General features: G+C 62.3%; 1 protein-coding gene across 1 annotated transcript; it reads left to right on the top strand.

Annotated features, from left to right (window-relative positions):
• Window positions 1-1,198: 1,198 nt before the first annotated feature.
• On the top strand, window positions 1,199-6,129 carry IL11RA (interleukin 11 receptor subunit alpha; the record flags this gene model as incomplete). Its single annotated transcript, XM_082013735.1, has 12 exons — window positions 1,199-1,298; window positions 1,662-1,722; window positions 1,841-2,007; window positions 2,196-2,310; window positions 3,198-3,230; window positions 3,628-3,791; window positions 3,931-4,094; window positions 4,209-4,350; window positions 4,853-4,948; window positions 5,160-5,259; window positions 5,923-6,005; window positions 6,113-6,129. The coding sequence occupies 12 exons, from the start codon at window positions 1,199-1,201 to the stop codon at window positions 6,127-6,129; spliced, it is 1,242 nt and encodes a 413-aa protein (XP_081869861.1).
• Between the last annotated feature and the right edge of the window lie 4,404 nt (window positions 6,130-10,533).

Below are 10,533 nucleotides of genomic sequence, written 5' to 3' on the forward strand. Positions count from 1 at the left end.
TCCCCCCTCGGCTGTCGAACTCAGGAGACTCAGTGGGACACGGATTTACGCCCACGAGCTGCAGCCTGCGCTTGAGACTGACAGGGAGCTCACTGCCTCCCGATGCCTGAGCCCAGCCTGCCTGCAGCCGGGAGCAGAGCCCGGCAATAAGGGTGTAAACAAACGGGCATGCCCATTTGTGAGAGGTGGGCAAGGGGGGTCTTCCAGGGAGAAATGATTCAGCTGTCTGTGCCTGCTGGGGACAGGCAGGACTGGCTGATAGGGACAGGGTGACGCTGCTGATATGGATGGCATGGTGCTGGCAAGGGCGGACGCCCCAGGGCGATGCTGGCACAGACAGCGTGGTGCCGGCTGGGATGGACGGGGTGACGCTGGCTGATATGTGCAGGACAATGCAGGCTGGATTGTATGCCTCAGGGCGATGCTGGCTGGGATGGGCAGGGAGATGCTGGCTGGACAGACAGAGGTGGGGGGATATGCATCCGTGGCTGGGGTTGACCTGTGGAGAGCTGGGTGCACATCCCTTCCTCAGCATCCCCCTCACCCTGGTCTCTGAGTGGGAGGAAGGGATTTCAGGGCCGCGCTCCCTGGGCCCAGAGACCACGAAAGGCCCAGGAGGGCCCAGACTTGCAGGGACCAGCCCTGCAGTGGCTGCAGGGATGGGCAGTGATGTGGGACCTCCAGCCAGCCCCGCTCTCAGTACGGTCTGAGCTCTCACAGACCTGCTGCCCTGGCTGCGTGAGCCTGTTCAGATCTAATTGCTGTCTCCTGCCACATAAAAGCAGGTCAGAATTTCTGCTCAGTCCGTTCCTGCTCCAGCTGCAACCAGCGCAGGTCTCTGGACCACCCCAGGGCTGGGAGCAAGCCAGGGCTCCCGGCACAGGGTTGCAATGGCAAAGAGCCCTTAATCCCACCAGCCCACGCAGTCCCAAGCTCCTGGTCAGTGTTTGCCCTTCGCGGCCCGCCTCCAGGCACGGAGACTCCTCGGCAGCCAGGGACGGGCTGTGGCAGCGGCACAGAGCCCGCCAGCTGTGCCGGCTGGGGTCCCCGCAGTACGGTCCCCGTGCCGTCCCCAGCAGGACGGGATGAGATGAGGGGGAGATGCGTGGTCCTGCAGGGATGCTCTGGGCTGTGGACCCTGCTGGCCACCCCATTGCAGGGGATAACACCATCTCCCTCCCCACTCTGCTTCCCCCAGATGCGCAATCCCATCGCAGGCCTGGGCAGGGTGATGGTGTTCCTCGCAGCAGCCCTGGCGTCAGCCTCCCTCGCCGTCCCCGAGGGCTGGGGAGAGGAAGGTGAGCCCCCCGCCCCGAGCCCCCCGCACAGCCCCCACATCCCAGGCATGGGGACCCTGGGGGCACCCGATTCCCCCCATGCAGGCACAGATGTACCAGAATCAGGACTCACATGAAATGCAGCCCCACGGTGATGGGAGTCCCCTAGCCAGCCCCGGCCACTGCGGCTGCCCATTGCCCAGCCCCAGCTGGCACCAGTCCTTCCTGGACCCCCATGCTGGTACCTGCATAAAGCAAGACACCACGGCCGGTGCCCAGCTCCCCAGGGGCGTACAGCCCCGGGCTGCTCACCTTGACCCCCATCTCTGGCACGGGGTGGCACAGGGTGCTAACACCCATTTGGGGATATGTGTGCCCCTCCAGGTGTGCAGTACGGACAGGTGGGGACAGACGTGACCCTGTCATGCGCCGGTGCCCGCGCCAGGTAGGTGTTTTCTGTGCACAGCAGGGGATTGATCCCAGGGGATGGTTTACAGGGTGGGCCTGGGATGACCCCGCCATTCCCATGCTCTAACGCGGCGGGCGCTGTCTCTCCTCCCCAGCTCACCAGTGCAATGGAGACGGGCAGGAGCTGCGGCACTGCCGGAGGGCTCGGCCATCCATCAGGGAGCCCTGGTGCTGCCGCATGCCAGCTTGGCCACCACGGGGACCTACAGCTGCCACAGCGAGGATGGTGGCCTCCTGCACACCGTGTCCCTGCGGATGGGGCGTGAGTAGCATGTCTGCAGGCTGGGGTATGTGGGGGGTGTGGCCCCCCCAGGATGGGCCCGCGGTGCCCGCACCCCTGGCAGGAGCTTGCCAAGAGGGGACTTTGTGGTGACACAGGGGTCCCTGCGTGCCAGCTGGGCTGCAGGACCAGGGATCCCTTGTTGACCGTCGCCTCCCCCGGGACCCCAGACCTGCCGGGGGTGCCCTTTGTGTCCTGTAGAGCATCCGACTACGAGAACTTCTCCTGCTCCTGGACCTCCAGCGTGGAGACCTTCCTCCCCACCAGATACATCACCACCTACAGGTGATGTACCCCTTACAGGATGTGAGCTGTGGGGTTTATGGGGTGAGCCCTGGGTACTGGCCAAGGACAACCACCAAATCCTGCTGACCATCCAGCCCACGCGCTGGGTTCAGCTCCTGCCCCAAGGACCTGGCTGCACTCCAGAGCAGGTCACGTTTTGGAGTGAGCAGTGCATCAAGCATTTGCTTGCTCCGAGGGGAATCCCCAGCAGCGTTGGGGCGTGGCACAGGCAGGCTCCCTCCCTGCCGACGGTTCTGCCAGCACCGGAGGGGCTATAATAGAGACGCAGGTCATCTGCAAGCCGAGTGCTTCAGCATGCTTCAGGATGAAAGGAACCCCGACAGCATCGCTGCTTCTAATTATCCTGGCAGGCCAAATTAGCAGGCTGCTTTGAAGTCGGCCAGAGCCCATAAAGCACAGACCTGCTGAAAGCTGCAGGAGCCTGGGGCTGGGGGCTTGGCGGGGAGGGGGCCATGTGGAGCACCAGGGAGTCGGTGGGGAGGGGGCAGTGGGAAGCAGGAGGATTTGGAGGCTGTAGGGTGAGGGCAAAGATGGCTGCTGGGGAGCTGCTTTTATCAGCGTCCCTGCCCCTCTGCTGCTACTGCATAATGAAGCCCTGGGTGGGCAAGAAGGTCTGAGGAGGAGGACCTTCCTGGGCACCATTTTTCCCCTGGGACCCCCGGCTCCTACTGCCAGGCAGGGAGGGCATGGTGTTAGCTCCATCCCCATGCCATGCCGCCCATGTGCATCGATGCAGGAGTGGGGTGCAGCGGAGCAGCCCCCCAGGACTGGTGCAGAGACCTCTGTCCCTCCTCTGGGTCACAGTGGAGTTGGTTTCCTGCCATCCCCTCATCCTCACTGTTTGATTTTCTGTCTCTCTGTGGCAGGAAGAAATCGCTGACGGGCGAAGAGAAGCGGAGGTAGGACTGGCTCCCACCCTGGACTCGTGCCCTGGGGTCTGGCCCCATCCCGAAGGTTCTGCCGCTATCCTCAGTGGGGTCCCCGAGGAAAGGGCTGGTTTTCCTCATGGGGGAACCGACTCCCCAAACCTGGGACCCTGGGAGAAGGGTTTGCCACAGGGAGGGACCTTCCCAGGAGGGACTGGGAAAGGGGTCACCTCAGGCATGTTCAGAGGGACATGCTGGGCTCTGGAGGGGTGAGGGCAGCTGCCTGGGACCCTGTCTGAGGGTCCTGACCCTGCCTCTTCCATTGGGTCCTTGGCATGGCGGTCTCTTGGTGCCTGCCACCTTGGTAGCGCTGGGAAACTAGGCATGGGGCGGGGGGTGACATGTCACCACCCTGCCTCCCTGTCTGCAGGAACAGGAATGGGCATGTGGGGCCGTGCCTGCAGGATCCGTCCCACCCTGGCACCTGCACCGTCCACAGGTCAGAGTTCTGGAGCTCCTACCGCCTGAACATCACTGAGGTGAACCCGCTGGGATCCAGCTTCCGCCTCCTTGACATCACCATGCAGGCCATCAGTGAGTGCCCATCCGTCCGTCTGTCTGTCTCCATGTCTCTCCATCCCCCAGGCATCCAGCCCCGGATAGCAACGGGCAGCCCAGTGCCCCTCTGCCCGGCAGTCCGGCATGACGAGGGCTCCTGTCCTCTCCCACGCAGTTAAGCCAGACCCTCCAGAGGGCTTGGTGGTAGAGCCCATCCCCCTGGCCCCACGACGACTCCATGTGAGCTGGAAGTACCCCTCCTCCTGGCCCAAGGAACCCCACTTCCAGCTTAGGTTTCGGCTCCAGTACCGGCCCGTCATCCACCGCTCCTGGTCTGTGGTAAGGAATGGGCGAGGGAAGGCAAAGCCGGTGTGCGACAGGGTGGGCACAGGGCCAGGGAGGGCAGGAAGGGCTGTACCCGCCTGCCCCACAGCTCCCCTCTGCCCGGTGCAGGTGGAGACGGTTAACCTCTCCGAGGTGATCACAGATGCCTTCACCGGGCTGGAGCACGTGGTCCAAGTCAGCGCCAAGGATTTCCTGGATGCAGGGAATTGGAGCGAATGGAGTGCCGAGGCCAGGGCGACGCCAGTCAGAGGTGGGAGGGGGACAGGCTAAAGCCCCCAGCGTCTCTACCAGGTTGCGCTATCCATCCCCAAAGCCCCTTCCAGCACCCCGGGCTGCCCTTCTCCAGCCCCCTCCCCATGGTGCCCATTCCCCCAGATATCACCCAGAGCAAGCCCCAGATCCTGGGGTCCCTTAAAGTTGACCCAAAAAGCTTGTCTTGTGCACCATCCAAAAACTGGCCCTACGGTGGGAGACAGAGCTGCAAGCGGGCAAAGCATCTCCCAGCCCCACAACAGGCTGCAGCCATGCTGCTGCCATTTGGGGATTTCCCCCCCCAGCCTTGGGGCAGAGCGGGGCTCCCATAGCACCAGTAGCACCCTGGGGGCGACCCTGGGCTCGTGGAACCCCTGAGGCACAGGGGCACCCTTCTTTGCTCGTCTCTCTGGGTCCCTGGGGTGGGAGGTTGCACCCCTCAGCACCCTGTGGGTGCTGCCCATGATTTTGGGTGATTCCCATCCACTCTGTCCTTTCAGAGGCGGCCACTGCGGCGAGTGAAGAAACCACTACATATGCCAGCCTGGAGAGCCTGGACGAGGAACCCTCCCAGGCTCCCAACCCTGAGCTCATCAGTGAGTAGAGCTGGGGGTGGTGGGCAGGAGTGAGGACTGCCCGCAGGTGGCTGCCTGTCTGGGCACGTGTGTGGCTGAGAGTAATGGGAAGGGTCTCTTGGCCCATGCCCGTGTGTGTTTGGGGTGCTGGCATGTCTAGGAGCTTGCAGTAGAATTCCCCGGGTGCCGGGGGCTGTGGCATCCCTCAGCTGTGACAGTCTCTCTGTCCCAGACCGCAGCGAACCCCTGGAGAAGATGGCTGTCCTGGTGTCCCTCGGGATCTTCGCCTTCTTTGTTCTAGCTGCTGTTCTTGTCGTCACCATCCTCATCTGGTAGGTTGGGTTTTGAGAGAGAGGGGTCTGTGTGATTGCTGTGCCCATCCCACTCTGGGCCCCCGAACCCTCAGCGTGGGGTGCCCTATGTTCCCCCAGCCCTGCTTGGGGTCTCTGCCCAAACAGACTTGATGCCAGCCCCGTAAGGTGGTTTATGCTTCCCTTGCCCCCCTGCCACATCAGTGCCTCTTCCTAGCACACCCCACCATCTGTGCTACTGCCCAGCCTGCCTGGGGTCTTCCTGATGAGCCCAACATCCATGGGTCCTTTCTCTGTATACCCCAAAGATGCTGCTTCTACTAACATCCCCCCAAAAGCTTCCACTTTGCTGGGGACTCTCATGCTCCAGAGTCAGCGCAGAGACCCTTCTATATGCCTTTGCCCTCGGGAGTCCTGCCCACAGGCAGTGCCCACTGGTCCTGTCCCCGGGTCCCCTCTCACTCCTGCCATGCTGTGGCTCTGCTGTTGGTCCCTGTCCCCAGCCCAGCCCTGCTCTATTTCATGACTGGCTCCTGCTGTAGCCCTGGAGCTGACCCTCCGGAGTGGCTGGGCACAGCTGGGCACAGCTGGATGGGGATGCAGAGCAGCATCACCGGGGATGAGGGCAGTCCTGGTGCCCGGGGGGCTGCTTGGCACCCTCAGCCACCACTGCTCTGTCCCCAGGCTCCGGGTGAGGAAACATGGCAAGGACAAGACCAAACCCCACAGCTTCTTGGTTGCTGCCACCCACTTGAAGGCACTGCCGAGTGAGTCGGGGTGCGGGGGGGAGGTGGTGATGGGAGGCATAAGGGGGAGAGGGTGCGGGGGGGGAGGTCAGTGACCCCCTCTAATGCCCTGCGCGCTCTCTCGGCAGAGGCCCAGATCCTGTAGTGAGCCCCGGCCGACCCCTGCTCCCTGCACCCACTTGCCCACACGTGGGACTTGATGCCACTGCTGGCCCCTAAGGACCCCACGCCTCCCGGGTCTCCCCACGGCCGTGGACATTGCTGGAGCTCCCAGCACCCTGGGGATGCAGGATGGACACTAAGGAGAAAGGCTGCGCTCCCAGGAGCTTTGGGCTGCCCACGCCTGCCAGGAGCCAGCTGGAGGCACCTCGGACTCTGGGCGACGGGCCAGCCCCACCGCTGGGCGCTGCTGAACACATGGGGATGAGACACTGAGCCAGCCCCCCTTCACTGCCTAGTGTTGAGGGGGACCGGGGTGCCAGGCATCAGTGAGCGCAGGGTGCTGAGCCCTGCCCGTCACCGCCCGCCAGCTGCCAGCAGGCGGAAGGGACCCCTTCGCGAAGGAAGGGACATCCTTCGCGCCCGTGCTGTGGCTGGATGGAGCGGTGATGCCAATAAAGGGGATAGCGTTGGCACTGCCCAGGCAAGACCTCCTTGCAGATGGTGTTGGGCCAGGGGAGAGGTGAGTGGCACTGGGTGAGATGCCGGATGGGGGACAGTCCTTGCAGGTGCGCAGGCAGCAAGGCTGGTCCCCAAACAGGTCAGCCCCCTCCCCAGGAGCCTGGAGGGGCTGAGAAAGACCCTCTCCCTGGCCAGCCCTGGCTGAGTGCCAGAAGAGGACGCAGGCAGCTGTCTGAGCCATCTCCCCTGCTCCCAGCAGCCTGGAAGCAGGGACAGGACCCTCTGCACAGCCCCCTTCGCTCAGCATGTGGCCCCCTCCCCGTGCCTCGACCCGGCCCCTCTAATGGCTTCCATGTGTTGGCACCTCCCGGTGCTCAGCGCCAGCGGCCCAACGAGATCCAGATGGGGCTGGGTGGAAAGTCAGGCAGCGGCAGCACGGGGAGCAGAGCCAGCGCGGGGTGGGTCCCTGCGCCCGGCCCGCCACGGAGCTCTGTCACTCCCAGCTGAGCCCTGGGGCGGCCCTTGAACCTGGGGTGCAGAGGGAGCCTGGAGGGGGGGGTACCTCCCAAAAAGGGTCCTCGTGAGGACTGGGTCAGAGGCGACCAGGACAGGGCTGTGACCTTTGCAATGGCTTCTGTGCCCATGAACCCCTGTGCCCTGGCTGGGTGCCTCTGAACTCCCACCCTGGGTGTGGGGGCATGGGGGCTGCCCGTGCCGGTGCTTGGCTTAGCGAGGTCCCAGCCCCTTGCTGACCCTGGTGAGCACACTCACCCTGGATGGGGGAGATGGGGGTCAGCCCTCCATCTGTGGTGTGCTGCTGGGGTGGCACCATCCCTGGGCAGGAGCAGGGCTCTCCAGAGCAAGTAAGGCAGGTCATCAGGCTGTGGAGGTATAAAGGGCCAGATCCTGCCTGGGCTTCTGGGCCCAACAGTCACATCCACCTCTCCCAGCTGCATCCAAGAACTTGCCAGCTCCAGCTGTGTCATGCTGCCATCACGTGCTGGAGTCTGGTCCCCAGCATCCAACCCAGCCCTGTCTGATGTGAGATGGTCACTCTTGCCTCCCCTCGTCCCCCAGCATGGCATAGGCAGCCCTTTCCGCCTGGAAACTTGCTCTTATCACCACCAGATCCCACTCCCCTGCTCACTACAGAAGGGATTAGGGCTGTGGTTGCCCATAGGATGGGTGATGTCCGTCCCATAGCTGTGGCTTCAGTATTTGCAAACTGAGATCAGTGGTTTCCCGGCACCTGGTGCTGGTTTAGAGGCTGACGCCTGCTCAAGACACAGGAACACAACAGCCAGAAAATGGGAGAGCGTGTGAGCCGGCAGCTCTGGCCCCTGTATGCTGCCTGGTTATAAACTCCAGAAAGTCCAAGTGTGCTCCGAATAGAACGGGGTTGCTGCTGCCTGAGGAGAGCAGAGACCACCGGAGCCTTGCACATCCACATGGGAACGTGTGCCTGCATCGTGCAGGCAAGCTCAGGTGTGTGCATCAGAAATGGCGGGCAGAGGGGACCCATAGCAGTGCTATTGCCATGTGCCAAGCCCTCTGTCCCCATCCTTAGCTGGGGCTTGCCTGGCCAGCTGGTGGGGACACCCAGCTCTGGTGACCAGGGTAGCTTGAGGGCAGGAGATGCACGTCTGGTTCTTGTCACCACACCCTGCTGCCCTTGGCCCTGGAGGGTGACCCCTTTCCTCTCTGATTGAAGCTTTAGAGACGGGACCTGCCACCCATTTGGCAGCTGGAGATAGCAAGAGCCGGCAAGAGGTCTGCATGCCGTCGCAAAGTCCTGCCTGCCTGCACTGCGGCTGCCTGCTGGGATGCCCCATGGCTCAGGTCCCTACCCCAGCAGCCTGTGAATGTGACACATGGGCATCAGGGGCCCCAAGGAAGGAGCAAGTTCACTGCCTTGGGGGTAAAGATGCTTGGTGCTGGGTGCTGCGCTCCCAGCTGCCCCGGGGGAGGATGCCCTGGTGCTGGATGTGGGTGAACAGCGCTTTGCACTGAATCAGTGAAGATGCAAGCGGAGGGCTGGGGTGGACAGCAATCTGGGATAAAGGAGAGGGCTCCAGATGCCAAAGTCAACTTTGCCTTCAAGCCATGGAGAAGAAAAAACAGGAAGGGACCATGAGAGCAGTCCCAGCGCCGGCACCTCCCTGTCCCACTGCGGGGCCAGGGCACTTCCTCCAGGGCTCTGGCTTTTCGGTGGCTCGCACAGTGGCTGAGCAAGCAGGAGGCTTCCTGCTGCAGGCTGGAGCCCTGCCTGGACGCACCCTGCCCGGAGGAGGCAGAAGCACTTCCAAACTTGCCTTGCTGCAGTATCCCACCCTCCCCAGGGTGAATGCTGTGCCAGGATTGCTGGGGGAGCCAGTACAACCCAGGCCTGGGGATGCTGCGGCTGTGCCAGGTCAAAGCAGCCTGTGGGCTGCACCCACGAGGAGCAGGGATGGGTCCAGCTCCCTGGCATGGGACAGGGATCAGCTCAAGCCCAGCAGGAGAGAAGTGCAGGAGAACATGGGCTGGGTCCTGCTGGGGGTACAAAATTTCCAGTAGGCAATGCTACATGCCAGGGAAGGTCCCCAGCACCGAGGTGCAGAAAGGGCCATGTCCATGTCTCCATCCAGTGCAGGGTGCCCCCCTCCAGAGCACCTCTCGGGCAGGGGCGGGGTGCACCACCTGCCCAGCTGTGTGCAGGGCTCGTTGGGGAAAGCAATAGCCTGGGCAAAAGCCTTTGCAGCAGGGCACTGGTTGTGGATGGTTGTGCGGCGGTGCCTGGGCTGCTCGACTGCCATCAACCCTGCCAAATGTCTGGGCTGGCCCTCAGTCCTAACCTCCTCCTCTCCCTGCCTCACTGCCAGGATCAGCCCGCATTTTGCAGGGGAGGAGGCGGGTTGCACAGGACTGTGAAGCAAAACAATCTCAACTTACCTCTCATGGCTGCTCCTGCTTCCTTCTCTGCCACTTCCTGAGCCAAGGAAAGACACAAAAGCAGCTCTGGCAGATTGTGGAAGCCACAGGGGCATGAAACATACATGTCACAAGGCATAATGAGGGTACGTGTACAGTCAGTGGTTCAGCAGGGAGGGAAGGATGCATGGATTGAAGGAAGGAGCCATGCAGATGTATAGTTGTATGCATGGGTCTGCTGGCAGAGGGAGGAGAGGATGGATGGATGGGTAGATGCATGGATGTGTGGATGGATAGGCAGTTTGGATACCCAAACACCATCCTAAGCACCAGAGGTGCTCATTATACAGCAGATGACTGGTGAAGATGGCTGGGAGGCCAAGCGTGTAAGGCTGGCAAAGGGAGGCCCATGGGCAGAGCAAGGATGGTGTTTGGGAACAAGTCCCAGGTGTGACCCATGCACCCAGTCCCCATGGAAGTGGCATCACAGCTGAAATTAGGAGACGGAGCCCGTTACCAGAGCAAGTCCTGAGAGCATCAGAGGAGAGCGTGGGGCATCTCCAATGGTCTGCAACCCCCTCAGGAGCCACTTCTCACACTGTCCAGGGACTGGGAGTGACAGAGCAGCAGAGACACTGCCCCAGGGACACAGTGAATCCAAACAAAAATGCTTTAAAAACCCAGTGCTGACCATTCACCCTGGCCATAGCTTTCATCTCACCTGCAGAGATACCTCTGCCTGCAATCTTGCTAGAGGATCCAAGTGCCCAGCCTGCTGGAGATGCCTGAGGTCACCCATACTCCCTCTTCTTCATCTGCCTCCCTTTCTAGCTGCCACAGGCCTGCAAATTCATCCCCTCTTCCCTGAAAGAAAGGTGGACATCACCTGCCAGGCCAGATGTGCTGGCACCCAAACAGATGTGGAGCAGGAGAGGCCTGAAACATCTCTTCTTACTGCCCCATTGTAGGCTTCTCCCTGCAGGAATGGGTTGTTTCTTTCTTTGCTTGCTGGGGCTGG

The sequence above is a fragment of the Phaethon aethereus genome, assembly GCF_964289735.1.
Source record: "Phaethon aethereus genome assembly, chromosome: Z".
Classification (NCBI taxonomy): Eukaryota; Metazoa; Chordata; class Aves; order Phaethontiformes; family Phaethontidae; genus Phaethon; species Phaethon aethereus.